This window comes from Protopterus annectens, chromosome 3.part1 (assembly GCF_019279795.1).
Source record: "Protopterus annectens isolate FY-2018-M chromosome 3.part1, PAN1.0, whole genome shotgun sequence".
Taxonomy (NCBI): Eukaryota; Metazoa; Chordata; order Ceratodontiformes; family Protopteridae; genus Protopterus; species Protopterus annectens.
The window spans coordinates 1649203790-1649228678 of record NC_056732.1 but is presented as its reverse complement, the minus strand read 5'-3'; the positions used below and the strand labels follow the sequence as shown (position 1 = coordinate 1649228678).

Below are 24889 nucleotides of genomic sequence, written 5' to 3'. Positions count from 1 at the left end.
ATAATCTGCTTTAGAGAAGTTTTTTAGTTTAGCTGCTTGGGGGGGGGGTGTCAGGTGTGATAGTTAGTTCGAATGAGACTCATTTGTGGTCAGATCTCATCAGAGAAGACAGTGGTCCCCCATACTGGTAAGCACCAGATCGAAGATGTTGGCACCCCTTGTGAGGGTGTCGACCAGATGGTCCAGGGCATTGGAGTTAATAAAACTGAGGAACCTTTGGCGAAGTGAGTTTGAACACAAGTAATTTACCCAGTCAATGGATGGGTAGTTAAAGTTGCCCAAAACCATGGTGTTCGGTGGTACCTTGACAGACTCAAGTAGGTTCAAATAGGCAGAGTGGATATCCTGATTCATAGAGGGGGTCCTGTATCTGGCAATGACTTGAATAGGTGTCCTACCAACAGTTATAATTGCACCTGAAGTATCTCCAGGGAATCATACTGTTTAACCAATCTGGAGGTGTATTTATCTTTAATGAATATTGATACACCATCTCCTTTCATTTTCACACCTTCAGTTTGTGTTCTGAACGTGTGGAAGGAGGTGTATCCTGGTATGGCTGGGGTGCTCTCCACAGCCTTGAACCAGGTCTCCGTGACTGCACAAATGTCTGCATCTTCCAAGGTGAGGACTACTTCCAGTGAGTGCAGTTTCTTGTTAAGATTCCTAGTGTTTAGCAGCAAAACCTTGAAGTTGTTTTTAGATGGAGTTTTTATGTCAGGAATTTTGTCCTTGAGACACTCCCTAAAAAAGGCACTGTTATAGGGTGGCAAGAACCTTAGCCAATAGTTGAAATCCGAGGGGTGATAGATGAAGACCATCTCTGGCAAAGCATTGAGATCTGTTGATCATGTCATCCCATGCTGACAGATACTGTTATCCCCTTAGGACACCAGAAACTAGACCAGTTATTGAAGTCAATAATTTTCTGTTTGTACTGAGGCATCATCCTAGGTGAAGGTAAAATGCTACTTAAGGCTAGGGACATGCCTGCCTGAGACACAGTCTGACAGTTCAGTCATGTCTCTCTTCATATAGTCCAGAGAGGTATGTCTCAAGTCATTCACATCAACATGGACTATGATGGAGTCATAACAGTACCTGTTGTTGACAGACTTGAGTGCATGTGTGATATGGTGTATCCTGGCACCTGACAGACAGCTGACCATGACTTTTTCGTTATCCAGCTTGGTGAGAGGGATGTGTGTGTGTCTCATGATAGAGTCATCTATAACTAATATATTTGGTTTTGTGTTTTGCCTTAAGGGCTTGACAGGTGAGACACCAGTGCATGAGCTATTATGTGTATTGTGTTCTGCAGAGGAAGTATTATGTGTAGCGTGCTTGTGTTTGGGAGGTCTCTGGTGTTTAGGTAGGTTTCTGGTGAGGACCTCCGCATATGTAGGTATGTGTGATGTGGGTTTGGATGGAGTAAGAGGTGAGGTGTGCATGCTGACAACCCACTCACTGTCATATGTACTGACTGGAGTGTGAGAGAGCATGGATTCAAGGTTGTTAATATAGTTGCATCTTTCACGTGTTGAGTTTGTGTGGAGTAGAGGGTTGTTGGTGAACATGAGGCAGTTGCTACACTGCCTCAGGAGGCCCATGTTGACCAAGCTGGCTAGAGAAACAGGCAGAAATTATCTATCCATAGTGTTAGGTAAACTTACATGGGCAGGAAAAGAGGTCACACTTAGGAATGGCTAGTGGGTGAGAGGTGTGTTGGTATCTCTGAGGCTAGGCTTAGTGTTCCACCTGACAACAGAGCAAGGCTGCGAAAAATCTCTGGAGGATCACAAGCAAAGTGCTAAGGGAAAATTTAACAAGCAAAACGTTTGCATCTACAACCACCAAGAGTAACCAACATGCTACATGGCAGTGCATTATCGTGCATTACATGCTAACAAGCACAAATGTGGGGCTTATATAAAACAAGAAATAAGCCTTTTAACAAAAACTAACCAATAATGATGCTCTCTCTGAACTCTAGGTCAACCACCCTCGATTAGCTGTGACTCAGATAGCGCTCTCCTCCCTCAAGGGTGCAGAAGAACCTTCACCAACAAAGATGACTTGAATTTGATACTCAGTAGTTACAAAACAGACACAGAAACATCAAACCTGGAACTGGGCTATGCTACAGCTGAACTAGCACAGTACACAGTAAAATGTGGCAAAAAAGTTCAGACAATTCAAACAGTATAATCAAATACAAATTAAAAGTGCAATATAAGAGCAAAAACAGGCACTTATAGTTAGTTGGAAGCAATGGATCTTTCAACATCTCAGTGAAAAGCTGGTTTTAGAGCTCAAGTGATACCAAACAGTCTAGATTCAACAAGTCTGAATCTAGTCTATGCTACAAAATGCAGAAGGGCTAGAAATTCAAACTGCATAAAATCACAGTCACAACAGCAAAAACAGTTTAAATAAAGTAGCAATTCACAACTTAGAAGGGTGTAGGCCATACTCTCTCGCCACAACAGTCTAGACCACAAACCTTCCTAATGTAAAACAACTGGTTTTGTAGCCCAAGTGCTTAAGCCAGAATTAAGACAATTCAGAATAACAGACACAATAGGCCTTCAACCAGCAATTTTCAGCTTAGAAGGGTGAAGGCCATCCTCTTCCACCACAAGAGTTTAGACCACAAATCCTCCTAATGTAAAGTAACTGGCTTGGAACCCAAGAGCTTAAACCAGAATAAAGACACTTAGAGCAGGCACAATAACCCTTCAACAGCAATTCCCAGTTTAGAAGGGTGTAGACTGTCCTCTCCTGCCGCAAGAGTCTAGAACACAAATCTTCCTAATGTAAAATAACTGGTTTGGAACCCAAGTGCTTAAACTGGAACAAAGACACTTAGAACCACAGGCACAATAAGCCTTCACCCAGTAATTCCCAGCTCAGACAGGCAGAGGCTACCCTCTCCTACCACAACAGTCCAGACCACAAACCTTCTTAATATAGAATAACTGGTCAGAAGCTGAAGCCCTTAAACCAAAACTAAGAGACTAACAGAAACAATTACAATTTAATCAGGCTACTAACAAGGAGTAATAAATGCAGTAGAATAAATGCAACTGAACACTTTAAGAACAAAAAGTAAAAACAAAATAGAGTAATAAAGTAGGAAGAGACACAAATACAGTAAAAACAGCTGAATAAAGTATGTTTTTTATCAGGCTACTAATACGCAGTATTAAATACCGCAGAATAAATGCAACTGAATAGTTTTAAGTGCAAGCAGCAAAAACAAAATAAAGTAATAAAGTACGAAGACACACAAATACAGTAAAAGCAGCTGAATAAAGAGTATTTTTTAGTCAAGCAGAAAGGAAGGAAACAGAAGGTAATTCAAGATTAAGAGACTAAGGGGGTGGGCCTTCCTAAATGGCATCTCAAATGACCTCAATGTACTCAACAGAATGAGCTGATGCAATGGAAACAGGAGGAGTGTCCAATATCAAATTTATAGTAGAGGCGGGCAACTCAAAAGCCACCAAGTTTTAAGAATACAATAACACTTGGGCAGGTGGCTGGGAAAAACAAAACTGAGACAGAATCAGAAAATAAATAACCCTGAGAACAGAAGTAACACTGAGATATGTTCACAAAACACTGCTTTAACCAAATAAATAAATGTTGCACAGGATTGTTAAATATCATTGAAACAGTGCAAGTGCAAAAAATATACTTATATCAGCTTGTATTTCCAGATGGATTTAGAAGCAAACCAAATCTTGTAGCCAGCCACAGGTGAACAGCCAGGCACAGAAGAGCAGAATCTTACAAAATGTAATTCTTTTATACCAGCAAGATGAAAGACTTTTCTAAAGTTAACTCCCCAGGCCAATCAGATAAACACAAACAGCTTTTCTGCAGATAAAAATGTTTTCTACAATACTGCAAAAATCACCTTTCCTCTAAGTGTCTCTGACAGTGGTAGGTGCAGCATTATAATAACTAACTGCCACACAAGACTACTTTGCTGTTTACAAATCACTATTTACATCTATTAATAGTTTCATTTTTTATTAATGAAGCTTCATGATCTAACATTTTCTGTCTTCTGGTATTTTCTCCCTACTGATCATACATTTTAGTTTCTCCTCACTTATAAAATTTAAATACTGCTCCTGTTGTTGGATCCTGTTATCCTGTTCTGATTACTATTTATTCCCTTTCCATGTTACATGCAAACTTCTTCTCAGTCTCCCTTCTGCCATGTCTCCTGTCACCTGTATCTTACTATCTTTACTGTTTTTCAAACCTCACTTACACTCCACCCACTCTTCAACATTTACTTCTTGGTATAAAACTACTGCGCTACCTTTCTATCCAATATCTTTATCTTTCTGTTTCCCTTCTCTTACTCAAGTCAAGTTTGACTCATCTATGTCATATTTCTTGGCACTTCTTAAGGTTTTAGACCATAAACCTACTCATAATATTCGTACAGGTGCAGAAAAGCTCATGACGATGCCATCACCCAGAATGACACCACAGTACAAGGACAAAATGATTGACTTCAACAACTGGCTAAGTTTCTGGTGTCATTCTAAGGGGATCCAGTATCTGTCTGCCTGGGATGACATGATTGACAGACCACGATGGTTTGCCAGAGATGGCCTGCACCTGTCGCCCTTAGTATTCCGGATACTGGCTAAGACTCTTGCCACCCCTAAAGTGCCTTTTTAGTCAAGGTTAAAATGACAAATTCACCACCTTAACACGTACAAGCAAGCAAAATCTGAGGGCAATGATACAAGTCTAAACCTCAAAATGCATTCACTCGAGGCACTCCTTAAAATGGAAAACATCGCCATCTGTGCAGTGACAGAGACCTGATTCAAAGCTCCACTGAGCACCCCTGGATTACCAGGCTATAATTCATACCACACCTTTCGGTCACCTAACCTGGATCGAAACATTAAAGGCGGAGGCATGTCCATATTCATTAAGGATATCCACACCTCTAGGCTAGTTATTCAGCATAATGCATCCGAAATTATCCAAGTGCAACTAACTCTGGGCAAGACCGCAATCCAAATTGCAACTTGCTACAGATCCCCCACCATGCCCCAGGATTGCCGCTCCTCATTTCTTGATACACTGGAAAATATTAGGGCACAACCAAACACCCTAATAATGGGCAATTTCAACTATCCCACCATTAACTGGGAAAACTACTCATGTACCAACTCTTTTACTCAGCATTTTCTGGAATTCATAAATTCCAATGCCTTGGATCAACTTATCCACACCCCCTCTAAGGGCAGTAATATCCTAGACCTGGTCATTACCAACATGGGCGACCGGTGTTCCACACCAGAGGTCAATTCCACGTTGGTCAGATCCGACCACAAGCTAATTGCCCTAGACATCCACACCCCGCCTCCACCCCCAATTAGGGAAACCACTGTAAAAAAATTTCTCCAAAGCCAACTTCAACCTTCTTAAGACAGAAGTGGCAAACTTTGAGACACCCATGCAGATGGACAATAGAGGTACGACTGCTGAATCCCATACAAATGCACTTTATGAGCACTTACACAAGTGCATTGATCGTGCTATCCCTAACAGAACCAAGATGCTATCCACCAAAAAAAGGAAGCCAATCTGGTGGTCCCCTGCTATAAATAAACTCTACAACAGAAGAAAGAAACTGTTGGAAAAAAGGGTAAAATCCCATGATTGGAGGAACTCCCTGCTCAGCCTTAGTAAGAAGCTGAGATCTCTCATAAAATTCTCCAAAGCTAGTTACGAAAACAAAATTGCCACTGATTCGAAAGACAACCACAAAGCACTCTAAAGCTATGTCAAGAATCTCAATGGCAACACTCAGATCTGCTCTGAGTTACAGCACAATGGAACTAAATATACAGAACCAACTGATATTGCCAACATCCTGGCAGATAGGTTCAGTGCTTTTACCCCCCTCTCACCCGCTAAAGGGCCCATCTCTGTACTGGAAGAATGCAAAGTTTCTGTAATCACGGCTGCACAGGTAAAAAACACACTCTCCAAAGCCAAGAACACAGCATCCATGGGACCTGCCAACATCCCAGGCTGCATTCTACATGAACTGCAGAATGAACTGGCACCCCACCTAAGCACCATGTTCAATCACAGCCTCACCTCAGACTTTGTGCCCACTGAATGGCGCACAGTGACTGTTATCCCACTCCACAAAGGGGGAGCCACCACAGACCCCAGGAACTACTGCCCCATTAGCCTAATGAGCCTGGTCTGCAAGGCCATGGAACGTATCATCATTTAACTTATAAACAAAGACATTGGTAATCTCCAAACTCTGGACCCCACCCAGTTCGGGTTTGTAAAAGGCAGATCATGTCTCCTAAACCTGACAGACTTCTTTGAAGTAGTCACCAAAGCCATAGACAAAGGTAAGGTAGTTCACACAGCCTATCTAGATTTCGCCAAGGCTTTTGACACCATCATCCACTCTGGAATTATAGATAAACTCACTAAACTAGGTATAAATCCCTATATGTCACAAGATGGGTTGCCAACTGGCTCACTGACAGAACCCACACTGTGAAAGTAGCAGACTCCAACTCTGACTTCAGACCAGTGACAAGTGAGTACCACAGGGTTCAGTCCTGGGTCCTCTCCTGTTTGGTATCATCTTTTCTGAAGTACAAGCTAACACAGAAGGTCTTTGGCTAACGAAGTTCACAGATGACTGCAAACTAGGAGCTACAATCGAAACTCCTAACGATGTGGACATCCTACAAAAGGGCCTCACGGAGACAGATGCCTGGTATCAAAGCCATGGCCTCAAGCTCAGTGCTAAATAGTGCACTGTCATCTCCTTTGGTAAAAACTCTGTACCCATGAGTTACCACACAGGTGGTAGTCTACCTAACACCGAAAGTGTGATAAGAGACCTTGGACACAGGTGGACAGTAGTCTCTCCTTTGATAATCACATCACCACAGTAATCAGGAAATCCTTCTACATGGCACACCTCATCACAAAAGGTTTTTCATCCAGGAAAAAAGAGGTCATTGTTCCACTCTACTCGTCACTTATTAGACCCATTACAGAGTACAACGCCCCTTTTGGTATGTACCTCAAAAGACTTCTAAAACAACTGGAAAGGCCGCAGAAATACCTCACAAAGAGGATTACTGGTCTCAAACAGATGACCTACACAGAACGTCTCAAAAAACTCCAGCTTACTCCGTCGCATATCGCCTACTCAGAGGCGATCTCTGCCTATCATACAAAGCTATGTCAAACCCAGAGCTGTTGGACATGGTCCAGTTAAGGAAATCCCAATCCTTCCGAGCTACATACTCTAGGGACCTAAACCTTGTCACCACAACAAATAGAACATGCTGGAGGGATAGATTCATGTCCCAGAGACTTCCCATAGTCTGGAACAAACTACCTATCTATATCAAACAAAGCTTCTCATTAGCACTCTTCAAGAAAAATCTTGATAATTGGATGGGAAATAGGAAATTCACCCCAGGGATCACCTCTGTGGCTCTGCTCAACAGGGGCATAGGAAAATTATTTTCTTGGGTGGCGAAAGTCAGGGTGCCTTTTTGGCTAGCCTTATATAGGCCCTAGGGCCAACAGCCTAGTACCTACCTATGAACAAAAACATTGAAAGTATTCTATTATCATTATTGTTAGAATATCTTACCTCAACTGTCATCTCTTTCGACTGTTCTTCTACCTGCTGAATGACTTCATAGCGAGTACATCTGTAATAGCCCCCTGTAGAGGAGCTATGCTTTTTCCATTCTTCCAAGCAAATCCAGCAAAAGTCATACTTACACTAAAAATAAGAGAGAAAACAAGATACATTACATATATCAATACTTTAATGTTATTAAACGCCACAAAAATGACTATGAATGCCAGGATTTCAAAAAAAAAAAAAAGCAGGCATCAGTATTCTGACAGAATACTATTTTCCAAGATTACAAAAGAGAACTACACAAAAGTGCTTTTGAGAGTCAAAACGCAAAATACTGCAACAACAAAATAAAAATTAATTTTTGATACACCACCAACAGTAACACAAATTTAAACATCACACAAAACTAGAACATAATCACTTCTTGGTCTGGTGGGACCTCTTGGATGACTTGATTTTCTGATAGCTTTTGAAATTCGATGGCTGCATCCCTTCTCTGATAGGGTGGCACATCTGGAAGACATTTGGAATCTAAATTTGGAGTTTCCAAATATGAAATTGTGTAGCCTATGGATACAAGTCTTAACACCCATGCATCTGAGGTGATGGCCTCCCAGGGTTCCAGTTGTAGTGCCAAATAACTCCTGACTGCCTCCAAAGGCGGACAGTCGAGCAAGTCTTCAGGGTTGCTGAAAGGGTTTCCTGGAGAAGGCGCCACAAAAACCCTGATTCTGCAGACCACCCCTGCCATAAGAACAACTCCCATTGTGGTTAACTCCTGCCATGGAGGAACCCTCAGAAGGAGCGTCCTAAAAAGACTGCTGGATTTTTCTAAAAAATAGACATTTTTCTCCCTCCTGATTCTAACAGAAGGTCTGTTAAGGGTAGAAAAATGTACTCTAACTGCAGATAGCATCTTTCTGTCCTGCTTACTCCTGGAAAAAAAGTGCCCTTAGCCTTAGGCCCAAAAATTGAAGAACCATCAAAGGAGGCATTAATAAAGGAAACTTGAAGCAGTCTGCAGAATTACACAGCCTAGTCCAAAGCATGGTGACACAGGGCAATGCCAGCACCAGCGGCTCATGACGTGGCATCAGCCACAGTAGACTGCAGATACATGAACATATTAGCAATAGACTAAAGTGGACATCTGTCTCTCCAAAGCCTTCTGAGACTCTGGAGACTGCGGTGTCTTAATTACCCTTGACACTTTTGACACAATGACATGCTGACGTCTGGTCAAGTGAGTGAGATAGTTCAATGGCCTCAGTGCGAACATGGCTAAAGCATAGAATTGCTTCCCCAACTGGTACAACCCCCAAGATTCCCTATTCAGTGGATGAAGACAGGAACTCTTTTCTACAATGTCCTTTTTAGTGGCTGCCACCACCGCAACTGAATCCACAACCAGACCCTTCACCAGTGCTGCTGGTCCTTGGAAGGGGTGAAAACTTTGTCTGGCTTCTTAGGGATCAGTTCCACCATATGAGGCTCCCTCCGTGCCCTTCAGGACAACAGGTCAATAATGGCATCCAGAGGGGGAATTACCTAGAACATGGATGAACCCAGCTTGAAGGCTTCCAAACATCCAGACCACTCTGGAGACAGGGCTTCGGCAGTCCAACCACCGCACTGGTGAAGTACTCCAAAAGATTGCCACAGAAGGCATCCTCGCAGGGGGATTTAGGGAACCCCTCTCCATCCTAGATATCAGAATCCTTGGTGAGGGACTCTTCAGGAAAATTCAGGTGCTTCCTCTTGTACCGCCTCTTGCCTGAAACATCCCACCCTGGAAAATCCAGAGGAAGAGACCAGGGTCCCTGAAAGAATGGCAGACTGGAGATCACTTGGGCTAAGCTATCTTGGAGCAGATTGAAGCATGTCCACAGACAGAGATGTTAAAGAAGGAGAGATACTGGTTACAGCTGACCATTCCTTCTCTGAATGGAAACATCCTCCACATGACATTAAAGGGAGAAACTGAAGCAGGCTGCCTGGAGCCTGTGGCTCTAGAATCCAAAGATCCCAAGGACACATCAGAGTCTACAGCCACTCCAACCTGCACCAACTCTGAGACTAAAGCCAAACTATCAAGAGCAGAAGCCCTGAGTGGGAGGGACAACTCCCAAACTGGAATCAATCATGACCCAGACATCGCTCTTTCAAAGTGTCAGCTCTAAGGACCACTTGGCTCCAATGTAGCCAAGGTCAAGGAAACCAAGACAGCGGTAAGAGCTACAATCAGCAAAGAAGTCTGATCCAACCTTAAGGGAAGAAAGGCAACCAGCTCCAATGACCTCAGAACTACAGGTTCAGGGAGAAAACCAATTTAAATGAGCCGATGCTTTGGGTCAAGGGCCCGAAGCTGAGGGGGATTAGTCCTAACAGCATCTGTGCCTGTAAAAAAAAACTTAAACTCATCACTGAGCCAATACAGCTACTGCAGGAGACTCACTTACTGGACAATGGCACAAATGAACAGATCCAAACTGGAGAAGCTCAGATGTGGGGTGGAGACAGGGATGACTCCAACAATGACTCTTGTGGAGAAGAAAGAGAGAAGGAAAAAAAGGTCTTACCAAATGGTGCTCCCTTCAACAAGAAGGAGGTAAAGACACTGAGGAAAGAACATGGGGTTTTTCCTGCAATAGTCGCCGAAGGAGCAGACTGTGACGAAACCATCAGGGGAACCAAGAGTCTTGGGACCTTCAGATCCAGAGGACCAGAGAAAGAAGAGGGGCCAATTATTTTCAGTCCACCTTGGAAGGTTTGGGGTCCTTGGAGCCCTGCTTGTGACTCCAATCAGACTTTTCCCCTTTGCTGGAAGACGCAGAAGAGGCTGGCAACAGTCCTTTCAAGACCAACTTGGCTCTCTCCTCATTGATGGCACAAGTGACGAAGCCCTCATAAATAGCACAAGGAGAGTTGAGATAGGCAGCCCCCATACAGTATATACTGGTGTCCTGAGACAGGAGCTTGCGAAAACAAGCGAAACAGTTTTTAAACCCTTTCTCCATTACTTAGAAACCTAATGACTACAGCATTACACACTGACAAGAAAAAACCCAAAACTTAAAATCACAGCAAACATTAAACTACAGAAAACAAACACAAGAAAAAAAGGGTAGAAAATAAAGCAATCTAGATTACACAACAAAATATACAAAAAAGGATACATTCCAGCTGAACAAATGACCAAGCAGTTGTCCAGTAATGGTGACAAATGAGATCTGAGGTAATCTTAACTGAGCGAAGTCTCTCTCCTTTTTATCACTACATTACATTTAGAACCATTGGCAAAAAAAATAACAGACTCAAAATCTCAAGGATATAACTGGTACGGTAGTCAAGAAAAGCTAGCTCTGTTTGTAAATTATATTACTTTACACCTGCAAGAAAGGGACATTCCAGTGTTGTGGAACATTTTAAGGCATTTTCAAATTTTTTCGGGACACAAAATTAATAGGTTCATAGGTTCATAGGTTCATACTAGGTTATCTATTATTTTGCTGTGCCTCCGATCTCCCATCCATTGGTCAAGATTTCTCTTGAACAAGGCCGATTCTGTTCCACAGCATAGGAGTCTTTGGGTGATGAATCTATCCCTCCAGGGCTCTGATGTATCTAGATTTTTTGAGGTGAAGCATATTCATCAAATCTTGGTTTGACATGGTTGTATGTTAATCCCTTTCAACCTGGGTTTTTGGCATTTAACAAGTAGATGCCAAACCTCATCAATGGCTTTGACTGTTTGTTGGATCCAAAGTCTGCAAATTCCCAATGTCTTATTATTATGAGGTCATTATGATCCTCTCCATGGCTTTGCAGATGGTAAGACTTTGATTAAACACACCATCAGGTCCCATGGAACACTAAACAAAGGCAACAGCTGTAAATTATGAACCCACGCACACACTAACTAGTTCAGCGATATCCATATTTATAGGGACTTGATAAAATGAAGTACTTCGGAATATGGATTAAAAAGGATACTGGTGGGGCAGCTAAGGATATGTGGGAAGAGACTAAACAAAAGATAATACAAAATATGAGAAACTGGAAGCTCTGTTATATGACTATGGATAGCAAGACACAAGCAATTAAATGTTTTTAGTCCCTTTAGTTCTATACATAGGTCAAACAGGTTTTTATCAAACAGAGGAGAAGCTGTGGACAGCAATTAATAAAGAGCTGAAGGATTTTATCTGGGAGGGGAAGGCAGCAAGAGTCGAGTGGGGTTAGCTGATTCTTCCAATAGAACAAGGCAGTTTGGGATTACCCAATTTGAGGGGGTATTTCAGAGCTACACACTTAAGGCTCCTATACATATCACAAGCAGAAACCTACAACTCAAAGGGGAAAGTGATGATGATGAAATGAGGGAAGCTAAATAAACAGGGACAAACTAGGATTTTAGATGCAGAACCTTAAGGAGAATAACAATAACCATGCAGTATATTGTATTCAGAAAGTAGCAGAAGATATTCTAAGAACTAAGCCAACATTGCAATTAGGATGCAAACAATAGGCAAGAGAGATGTGGAATTTTTGGAGAAAACTAGCAAAAGAACCAAGGTACTGGAAGCAAATAATTAGAGTGGGAAAGGTAAAAGAACAGGAAGAGGCCATGAATTTATTTGGACTGCAGGCTAGAGACTGATTTTCCTATCAAGGATTGATAACAGAGTATAAACAAAGAGAAAGAAATAGGAAATTAATGAGCTGTGTAATGTTTGACAATGACAGGATAGATAAGTGATGTATAATGTTTGCAACTAAAATTATGTCAATATAGTTTGTTTTCATTTACATAAATGTATGATTGCCTATGTCATACGTGATAATTTAATAAAGATGTTTCTTGTTTAAAAAAAAAACAAAAAAAATCCCTAAAGAATATGAGGATACTTTGTATGGTTTACTGAACTGATGGTATGAAGGGGTGGTAAACACTCTGCATCAGTGGAAGCAATCATTGGAGTTCCAAAGGGAACTATACTCAGGCCACTGTTTTTGAAGCCACTGAAATCAGTAAGCACCTGAGAGAAAATAGCTATTTGACATTCAGGCACAGGATATTGTCTCTTGCTCTATACATCTGCTGATGACTACAAACTAGGGGACACAGTCCTTAACCGTAACATAACATAACATTGTCACTTTTGATAAACAAATGACTATTGCCACCTAGGGCACAAAGGGGGAGCACCATGCAATGGCTTGGTTCAGTAATAGTTCAAAAGTCTCTCCTCTGACTAACAAGTTGCCAAGTAATAAGAAAGACATCTGGTGAAATTTAAAGGATTTTCAAGTCCAGCAATCAGCAGTAGGTAAAATATATTATTTTAGCAATTAGGAAAGTGAAGAGAACAGACTCCACTATTTGCAGTCTCTTGACAAAGTAGACATACCAGTTCAGCTATACAAGGTACAAAGATTCCTCACTTAAGAGGACTGAAGGGCTTGACAACCTGCGTTTCCCAAACACACTGAACCAGATGCTCATCTTCCTATTGCTACATTATCTCCTGAAGTGAGATCTGTCGCTTTTTTCTGTCTCACTAAAGATCTTATCTTCAAAACTTTGTTTGGGGGGGGCAGGAAGGTAATGTGTACAAATGCAACTCTGACATCTCCATAAACAGCTTTAAACAAATGAGAGATTTATAACTCGTCTCCCTCCATCATGTTTGGAATGAACTCCCATTCACCTTGAAAAAGTGCCAATTCCTTCACTCTTTTAAAACAGACCTTCATGGACACAAGGGCACACTCAAATCTCAGTGCAAGATAACAAAACTAAGCCTTAAGCTTGACTGAAGTCTATGAATATATGAAGCTGGGTCTGCTCAGCTCAGTTGCATAGAGAGATGATGTCCTGATTATGACCATGGTCACTTGGGGGTCAATTAGTGGCCCCAGTATTAGAGGAGCAGACAAGGGAAAAGAGGGGACTAAAGAAGCCATGGATTATTGCCTCTCTCATACAGACTGGATGCCAATGGTGCAGATGCAGCATCTCAAGTAAGGGAAAGATGTGGTGACTAAACCTCATCCACTGCAGGGGGGCCTTCTGGAGACATAATTAAATGGGGGGAGGCTCACATAACTGGGATTTATTAATCTGAAGACCCCTACCACCAACACATGTGCATCAATTTGCAAACAATATCCCAAAACCCCAAACAGGTAAAAGACATAGAAAGGTAAAGTTATAATTTGAGAAAAAATGTTCTGAAGCACAAAAGTACCATAAAGAAACTCTGCTTCTGGAAAGGCCACCCAAGTTACACTGTTTAGAAAAGGTAGGTATTAAAGACAATGAGGGCATGGAAAAAGTACCTATTGTGGATGTTTTTCTGAAGGAAGCACCACAGGCATCCAGCCCCATATGGGGTGACTCTACTAAACTGGATAAGTGGCTGGCTTTCTGGTGACAACAGATAATGCATAGGCAAGCCATCTGGACAGGCTCACACATCCTCTTCCTAAGAAAAAGAAGACAAGGAATTTGTCTTCATATGGTTACAGGTTTTGTAAAGGTAAAACCATATCCGAAGGTGAACGCTCAGACTGTTGAAGATGCAGCTGCCCTCCTCTCTCCCACCACACATACACGCACACACACATAGGTGAACTTGAGCAAGAAGGAATGCATCAATATTTGGGAATTGATGAAGGATCAACAATAAAACACGAACAAATATGAATACAACTTAGTAAGGAATACTTCAGAAGACTTAAATTAACCCTGAAAACAGCACTTGCATCTAGGAACAAAATCCAAGTTATAAACCAATTTGCTCTTTCTGTCCTTACTTACAGTTTTGGAGTGATTGACTGGCCCCAAAATGTGCTGGACAGATTAGATAGGAAAACAAGAAGGATGCTTCATGCTCACCAAATGATTTATAAAAATCAGTGCACACCAAGATTATTTTTCCCTGTTCCGAAGGAGGGATGGGCCTCCTTGAAATTGATTACATGTGCAGATCTGCAATCGTGGGACTCCACACATCTGCTGACCTCACAAGACCCAAACACAGTGAAAGTTTTGAAACATGAGGAGAATACATCTAAGATGACTTCTCTGCTTAATCTAGCAGAAGCATATCGGTGTCAAGCAGGAATGGAAATCAAACCAGAAGTAGATAAAAATCAGGCAGCAACTGACTGTGCCAAAAAACAAAAACAAAAGAAAGAATATAAGGTGAAGGACCAGATGAGAAGGCAAGAAATGTGGAAAATGCATAAATATAGTTGCAAGTATAGAAAACCTCTGGAAAAACCTCAAGTTGATCAGGAACGAATGCAAGAATGGTTAAGGAGAGGAGAATTCAAACCAAGAGATGAAAGGTTAACATTGGTGGCCAATGATAGTGGGCTGCGTATACACTGGTCTACAAAGTCCACTGAACATGTGGGAGAAACAGACAAATGATAGGTTTTGTAAAACCGAATTGGAAACAGTTGCACACCTCATTGCTAGTTGTAACATACTAATGGCAGAAGGACTGCATACTGAAAGGCATAATAATGTGGTAAAACTGTTGCACTGGGTATTGTGCAAACATTATGGTATTGAAGTGGGTGAAAAATACTGGAAACAGGAGACACAAAGTATCACATAAAATGAGGAAGTCTACATCACATGGGAATCATCCATTATCAACAGTTCAAAAGACAGATGCTAGAAAACCAGATATAGTGGTCCAAGAGAATAAGACAAAAGTAGCATTGATCACTGAAATTGCCACAACTAGTGGCTACAGTGTCTTACGTACAGAGAGACGCAAAGTCACAAAATATCAGAATTTGCAGACACAAACGAGAGCAATGTGGAAGAAAGATACCCAGACAGTTCCAACAGTAGTAGGAGCAACAGGTCTTATAAAGAAGAGTCTACAATTGTATTTAAATATGCTAGTTCCATTGTGGCGACCCCTAACCGAGAAAAGCCGAAAAGACACAACAACAACAACCAATACATGTAACTCCATACGAATTGCAGAAGGAATCATTACTGGGCACATTGCGGGTGTTGCGAAGAGCACTACTGGCTGGCATCAAAGAGTGAAACAATACTAATTTCATGAACTTTAATCGCACTTTGACTTAGGAAATGGGTCCATTCCAGTCATGGTATTAGAAACCCAAAAGACTTGGAGAAATTAAAAAACAGTGAAAAGATTAGACAAGTTACAGATTATAAACCATCTTTGTAAAGAAACAGGTATTCAACCTGATACCTGAACTATGTGGAAAATGAGGCAAGGCTCTTAAAATGCTCAAGAACAAACAGTTAAGACCCAAACAAAGGAGAATAAATCCTCGTCAGAGTGCTAAGAAATATCAGGTTTTTGATGCTCTCCATTCTCTAGAAAATTGTGTTAAAAATACTGTTACTTTCAAATTAAGAGGGGGCAGAATGAGTATAAAAAATACACCATCTTACATTTTGTAGATAAGGATTACAATGTTGCAAATGAGATCCTTACAAAAACAAACTGAGATAACTCCTTAGCAACTCTCTTAAAGGGTTCGGGATGCTCTGAATAATTTTAACAATACCATTACTGTAAAAAAAAAAAAAAAAAATCTCAAACTGGCACAAATATCTAAAAAATTTAAAGGTAAACCCTTACAACTCAACAATATACAATTGAAAGAAATGGTATTTACTTCTCTTAAAAAGAGAAAGGACTTTAGCCTTTGAATAAGTCTAGCTTAAATTCCGAAGTTGCTGCTGCTAATAAAAAACTATCAAGAGCTACAAAATTTAGCCATTCTGGTGGTGTACGGGGTAAAGTCCTGACTATGGTCCAGTCGGCCTACGTTTGATTAGCTGTTTGGGTGACTGACAGAGGGGAGGGATCAGTGTGCTCTTCCCAGGAGGGAAGCCATTAGTCAAGGCATGGTTCAAAGAGGGGAGTTGGCCTCCTATGTAATTAATGAGCATGGGAGGCAGGGCAGAGAGTGGGCAGGGCATAAAAAAGAAAAATAAAAGTCCGGAGAGAAGTAGGGATAGCCAAGCACCCAAGATGCCCTTAGGATCCACAACCTGTTAAAGTATACTCCCCTAAAAGTGGTAGCTTCAGAAAAAAAAAACAGTTGAAGTAGAGTGAAAGGAATGAGAATTCCAAAGATCCACACAGGATGGCCCTTGACAGCTTAAGTTATCTTACTGTGACTGTGGTGTTTCCACATTCATAAAGGATGCGCACACCTCCAGACTGGTAGTCCAACATAACACATCTGAGATACTTCAGGTGCAGCTAACACTGGATAAGACAGCGATTCAGGTCGTAGCATGCTACAGGTCCCCAACCATGTCCCAAGACTCACACTCCACATTCCTAAGCACCCTGGAGAATATTAGGGTCCAACCTAACACTCTCATACTGGGCGACTTCAACTACTTCTCCATTAACTGGGAAAACTACTCATGTACCAATACACTTGCCCAATGCTTTCTGGAATTCATTAATTGCAATGCTCTGGACCAGCTCATTCTTACCCCCACCAGAGGTAGCAACATCCTTGACGTGGCCATTACTAACATGGGCGACCGCTGCTCTACACCAATAGTCAACTCCTCACTGGTTAGAGTATACCACAAACTAATCACCTTGGAAATTCACATCCCTCCCACCCCCCACAAAGGTAACCACCATGAAAAACTTCTCCAAAGCTAACTTTGGGCTCCTAAAAACAGAGGTGGTTAACTTCCCGGCACCCATGCAAATGAAGAATAGTTGCATGACCGCCAAATCAAACACCAATGCACTGTGGGTCTCGCCATACCCAATAGAACCAAGACACTCTCCTCAAAAAAAGGAAGCCAATCTGGTGGTCCCCTGCCATAAACAAACTCTACAACAGAAGGAGGAAACTGATGTGGAATAAGGCAAAATCCCAAGACTGGAAACACTCCCTTATCAACCTCAACAAAAGGTTGAGATCCCTAATCAAATCCTCTGAAGCTAGCTATGAAAACAGAACTGCAGCAGATAGTAAAGACAATCACAAGGCCTTCTATAGTTATGTAATGAATCTCCACAGCAATACCCACATTTTCTCTGAGCTACTGCACAATGGTACCTCCTACACCGAGCCAACAGACATTGCCAATATACTGGCCTACAGATTCAGTGATAACTTTATCCCCCCCAAAGGACCAATCACAATACCAGCAGATTGCCAGGCACCCAGTATTACTGCTGCACAGGTTCAAACAGCACTGTCTAAGGCCAAAAATACAACTTCGATGGAACCTCACCTCAGGATTTGTCCCTACTGAATGGCGCACTGCTACAGTCATCCCTCTCCACAAAGGAGGAGTGACTACAGACCCTGGGAATTATCGTCCAATTAGCCTGATGAGTCTGATATGCAAAGCTATGGAACACATCATCATGGACCTAATAAACAAGGATATAGGGAATCTCCAAACTCTAGTTCCTACACAGTTTGGTTTTGTGAAGGCTAGATAATGCCTGCTGAACTTGGTCGACTTCTCTGAGTCAGTTAACAGAGCTGTGGATGATGGCAAGGTGGTTCATACAGCCTACCTTGATCTGGCCAAGGCCTCTGATACCATTCCCCACTCAGGAATCATAGTTGCAAACTAGCTTACAGATAGAGCCCACAGTGTGAAAGTAGCTGACTCCAAGTCAGACTGACAACCAGTCACGAGTGGAGTCCCACAGGGTTCGGTCCTTGGTCTTCTGTTTGGTATCTACTTCTCTGAAGTCCAGGCTAACACGAAGGGACTCTGGCTAACAAAGTTCACAGACGATTGCAAGTTGGGAGCTATTATTAACTCGACCGTGGAAGAGAAGAGTACCGGCAAGTGCACAGCTCAAAAACCCTCAAAGTGATTAAAAAAAAACAAAAGCCAACACATAGTGGTGTGCAAAACATATTAATCCTTTATTAAATAGTTAAATCATGGCAAAAATAGACCGGTTTCAGCAAGTTCAATAAGCCTTCATCAGTGTAAGGAAAAACACATACCAAAATCATGGTCACTAGACACCTGCAACAACTGGAGAGGCCACAAAAGTACCTCACAAAGAGGATCCTAGGCCTTAAACACTTGTCCTATATGGACAGACTCAAAAAACTCCAACTATTCTCTGTCTCACATCACCTACTTAGAGGCGATCTCTGCTTGACTTACAAAGCCACGTATGACACAGCTCTGTTAGAAATGCTACATCTAAAGACATCCCAATCCCTCCGCACCACACGCTCCAGAGACCTCAACCTCATTACCACAATCAACAGAACATGCTGGAGGGACAGGTTCATAACCCAGAGACTGCCCATGCTATGAACAGACTTCCCATACAAATCAAGCAGAGCACCTCACTGGCCCTCTTCAAGAGGAATCTTGATGAGTGGATGGGAAATAGAAAATTCACCCCGGGGATCACTCCAGTGACTCTACTCGACAGAAGCACTAGGAACTTAGGTCGGGTGGCACTATGCCAGGGCAATCCTATGGGCTAGGCTTGTAAAGGCTCCAGGGCCATTAGCCTACTACACACCTATGAGTTAAGCAAAAAACAAGTTGCTCTCTGCCTTTAGACTATCAATCAGCACAAAGGAGGGTTTATAGTTTACAGTTTGAAAAATTATGACAGTCCAATGTACCTTATGTCATGCTTGTCAATCAACTGAATTACAAGATAAAAAGATACATTTTTCTGTAATAACAAAGCAACAACTGGATTAAAAATTGTGAACTCAAGCCATGTCTTTTAACCCAGGGAAAAATTACTTTGGTTTAGTTGTTATTCAGTTAAATTTTAATTTATGACACAGATGAAAACAGCTGAACTGTTGTAGAGAAATGATAGTTCCAATCAAATATCCACAGAGGATTTTTAGCTATTCATTCATTTATTGATTGATTGATGTATTCATTGATTGGTTATTATTTTTTTTATACTGAAAGCACTGATTTCAAAGGCATACCTGTGAAGGATGACCGTAGTATGAGGTAACTCAGTTGGTAGAGTATTGGACTCTCAATCTGAGGGTCCAGGGTTTGAGCTCTTGCTTGGACATTGGTATATGTACATATTTTAGGGGGGTGGCCTAATGGTTGCAGGGTTTGAGTCTCACAAGGGATAATTAGCCAGGCTTAAAATGGCTCGCAAGGGCAGTTAGCTTAGTACTAATCTATGAACCCATGTTATGGTAGCTGGAATTTAGCTCTGGTTAGAAGCTTCACGCATGGATCATGGTTTAGTACCAAAGTGAATGTGCCCTTATACAGTTTTAAAGAACTTTCACATGATGTACTTCAACCAACTAAAAAACTCTTCACATCAGAAGCCAAATTTAAAATGTCATTATATGGCTATAGTAACTACAAGGAGCTTTAGCGCTAATAAAACTTTCCTAAAATAAATCTGAATTTGAAAAAAAAAAATAGCATCAACTTCTGATTTCATCTTTTTTACAACTTCCCAGCTGTATGCTTAAACTAGTTATTTCATTCATACATGTGGTCATTGCTTTTTCTGTGATTATGTCACAGCCTCCAACCATCCTTGTAATGTACTTAGAGCTACACTTTAGGGTAAACTTTACTGTAGCTACTCATTCCGTAAAAATATGAGCAGCTTAAGTTCACAGAAAACATCAGCAGTTATGTCAAACTTATTCTGCCCACCTCAAGAGAATTATAAAGTCTATAGACGTTATTCTTCGAATCAGATTTATTGCAAACAGTGCCTCTGAAACAACAGCAAAACAAGAATTTGTTTACATATCATAATGATACCCACCATCAGCAAATTGTATTTCCCCTAACTGTTTTTGGGGGGGGTCCATGCCCCTTTATCCCCCCTCTATCCGCAAGTCTTAAGACAGAATATGGCTAAGGGAGGCATCAACCCCTACCCGTTAACACAATAAATGAAAATACACAGTCTGAACTTCTGAAATGTTGATGCAAGAGCAATTCATTCCAAGAGTTATGCAACTAAGCAACAATCCTCTTTTGAACAGGGGTTGGTACAATAACGTATGTCCACTTTGTTTATTCTCTTCATAGTGAAACACTATGAGAATTAAGAGAAAATACCAGTATAAATATTAATTATTTCATTCTTTCATTAGGAACTCGCACAATTATCATGGTATAACACCAATCAGAAATATCTGGTTTAAGACGGCTATTTTTTTGTTACACTAGTATTTTTGCCCTATTGCAAAGGCTTTGTTAATATAACCTGGCAGCAATTTCATTTCCTAATGCTTCACAAGGTTCAAACCATCTCTCATTTTTGGAATTTTTGATTTCTTTTAAATAACTAAGTGTTTTCCCAAGTCATATGTTCTTTGCTTTACCTTATCATCACAATGTGTTTAATAGTCAAGTGTGCTTATCTCTTTCCAGTATGGTTTGCTAAAAATGGTATAAAATGAAGAACTGGGGCTGGAACAACACCATCAATAATGATCCAAACTGTATGAAAGCCTGGTGAAAACATTTGTAATAAGAAATCTCACACAACTCTGAAGGGTAAGGAAATGCAACCCCCCCTTTCTGACTGCTGCCTAGAAATATATAATTTTCTGGTATCTTTCTAGGCATGCAAGTGTAAAAGCAGAAACAAAGAAAAAAGTATCCTGCCTTTTCAATTACAACACAGTTTATGGAGTTCCCCCATTTTTTTTTCTAGTTTCAGTTTTAAGAAAGACCATCATTTCCACTAATCAGACCACAGTATGTCCTGTGGAAAGTTCATACACTGCTCACTTAACATGCATAGTTTTTTGAAGGGACATTAGCACCAGTAAATGGGTATCAGTTGGCTCTTACCTTGGCACACTGCATGTGGTTGCAACCCTCATTTTTCTGTATCGGTGATTTACAGTTAGCACAAGGTTTGGAGTTTGTTAGCAGCCACAGGCAGTTAGCAGCATCTTCATAGGCTTCACATACACCAGCAACTGCAAAAATTAAAAGGCAAAATAAACACCAAAGTAATAACAAAGAAACAGCTTCCACATGTTATTCTATTCTGCTGCTTTCCTCACTGACATTTTTATACTGCACCACAGTTCTAAAAAAGATTATCTCTTTCCTCCTAAATGCCACGCTTGACAAAACTAGATTACAATGCCAAAGTCAGAGAACTAGCCTTAACAGTATATGGCATATGTGCACTGCCACCTTGACCTATGATCAACTACTGCACAATACCCTGCCTTATTCAAATATGCAAAGCACAACGAAAAAGTTGAGGTAAAAAACACACCTTTATCAAACACAAAGCTTTCAGGTACAAGACCCTTTCTCAATGATAGACACAGGTACATTAAAATCAGACATTAAATACACGCCCAACACATCACGTGACCCACAGCCATGGTCATGTGACTAATACATTAAAATAATTACATTACTTGTAATTTTAAGACATAAACAAATAAAATTAGATAAAATTCATACATACATATATTTGCTTACTTTTGTGTACTTATATTTACATGCACATATATATATACGCAAATACATTACCTATATTACTTTAACTTAGTGTGTTGTATTTTTATTAGAACAGGTTTTATGGAAACATCAAAATTTAATCCGGGGGATGTATTAGCTGCTAGCCTTACTATCCACTCATATTCTTTATTATCTAAATGATTACACAAGTCCCCTCCCCTGATGGAGCTAACAACACATTCTATTACTCTAAACTTGAAACTGTGTGTAGAACCACAATTTAAAATATGCTTAGATACAGCATTAGTCTCCACTCCCCTCCTTATACTTGATTTATGCTCTATGATGCGTTCCTTAAGTTTTCTAGTCGTCTTGCCGACATAGAAACAAGCGCATGCCTCACACGTTGCCAAATAGACAATGTTACTTGTCATGCAAGTTGCATGGCACCGAAAAGTAAATATCTTCTTAGTGACAGGATGAACAAAACTACTACCACATTCTGAAGAATCAGCTCTCTGTTTGTATATATCACTACAGCAACTACAATTATAACAACTAAAGGTACCATTACCTAGTCCATTATGGGAAGTAGCATTCACATATTCAAAATCTTTGTAAGCTAGAACATTCTTAATAGTTCTCATATTTCTGTATGTGAACAAAGGAACTTCACCTACAACTAATCTAATATCTTCCTGAGCTAATAGCACCTTCCAGTTGTTAGCTCCATCAGGGGAGGGGACTTGTGTAATCATTTAGATAATAAAGAATATGAGTGGATAGTAAGGCTAGCAGCTAAAACATCCCCTGGATTAAATTTTGATGTTTCCTTAAAACCTGTTCTAATAAAAATACAACACACTAAGTTAAAGTAATATAGGTAATGTATTTGCGTATAAATATGTGCATGTAAATATAAGTACACAAAAGTAAGCAAATATATGTATGTATGAATTTTATCTAATTTTATTTGTTTATGTCTTAAAATTACAAGTAATGTAATTATTTTAATGTATTAGTCACATGACCATGGCTGCGGGTCACGTGATGTGTTGGGCGTGTATTTAATGTCTGATTTTAATGTACCTGTGTCTATCATTGAGAAAGGGTCTTGTACCTGAAAGCTTTGTGTTTGATAAAGGTGTGTTTTTTACCTCAACTTTTTCGTTGTGCTTTGTACTTTTGACTCTGCAGCAGTATATACTTGTTATTCAAATATGCGCCACACTGTATAATGGTAAAACAGAGCTATGACCACTAATTTACCAAGCTTCTATCCTCTGTGTTTAAGCACAGTACCTTGCAGTGTTTTCATCGGTTAGTGCAACAAAAAGGAAGGATCCCCAATGGGGTACTTAGCTTTCGACGTTTTCAGCTGAAGTTTGAAATCTGGAAACAGCCGACTGACACTGTTGTGAATTGCTTCTGCTATGGGCTCCATGGCAAGAAAGACAGAGGTAATGGTGTCGCCTGCTCTCATTTATAGCTTGGATGACATTATGTCACCTAGCAAGTGACAGCAGCTGACGCACAAAACCATGACTCTGGTATTCGGACCGACTGAGGGCTACCACAGCATAGATAACTCAATGGTTAAGACTGCAGCAGTGAAGCATGAAGAACGTCATATATGTATATACACAGCATAATGTATGCAAATGAAAATTGTTAATATGGTTAATTTTTTTTTTAATCTATGTATGTGTGCCTACAGTTTAAGTGATAATTTAATAAGGGTGTTCAAAAGCAACAAAAAAAAGTTCCAAGCACTAATATGTCCTTTTCTGGATTTATCAAGTACGAAATATCATCACTTGCAAATAAATCTAACTGCTTTTCCCACTGGATCCTCTGTGCAGTTAAGAGAAACACCAGAGAAGTAACTGTCAAACATTACACAGCTGTAAACAGACCAGTTATAGAAGACGGTATTCTCTTCTGGAAGTTACTTATGCACCTTGTGGTGCAACAGATGTATATACAAAGATTTCTCAAGCGGAGAGTCGACAGTTTTTAAAGTTCGACTTCCAGCCAAAGGTAAAAGCAATAGTTCCTCTTTTCTGTATCTTAACACTTTCTTGTCGGGGGATATAGTTGGAAGTGGCCAACACTGGATGTCCAGCTTTGGTGGGAGAAGGCAACATCCACTATTCTAATAATACTAAGAAAGCAAAATAACATTAGTAGAAAAAAAGACCACAGTATGTGCATGGTTTGTCAACTTGCACTGTTCTTCGGCAGTCACAATTGCCGTGCTTATGACAGTATGTGCAGGTCCTCTAGATGTCACTGCAGGTTCTGTGTCAGTGACGTGTATGTTGCCTTTGAGAGGGGAAATGAGATCAAGAGAAAAATCTGCAATGAAGCACCAAACATGATGCTGCATAGAGAGTCATTGTGTACTCCTCGCTAGGTTCTAACCTCATAACAGGTGACCACAGTCTTAGTGATGAAGTCATGCCTTCAGGCCACTGAAACAAAGATATCCCCCAGTTGCCTAGGCTAATGTTCACAATGCCACTAAGGGACCTGAAGGACAGAAAAAGGCATTAAAACAATGGCTGTGACAGGTGAAAATCACCTACAAACTTAACAAACGTGGTGGGGAAGGATGCATCTTTGTGCAAAATAAGAACGGCATTCCACTAATCAGGGTATGCCTAAGTATGTCGAAGGCTGTTAAGCATCTCAATTATCTCTATGACCTCCATCAGGAGTTGGGGAAGATTAGGTTG

General features: G+C 40.7%; 1 protein-coding gene across 1 annotated transcript in view; it reads right to left on the bottom strand.

Moving 5' to 3' along the window:
• The window catches only part of ANKIB1 (ankyrin repeat and IBR domain containing 1), a 2275843-nt gene that overhangs the window by 367211 nt on the left and 1883743 nt on the right, over window positions 1-24889 (bottom strand). The window contains 2 exon segments of the mRNA XM_044067672.1: window positions 7685-7819; window positions 21522-21652. Of these exon segments, the coding sequence (XP_043923607.1) occupies window positions 7685-7819; window positions 21522-21652 (266 nt within the window).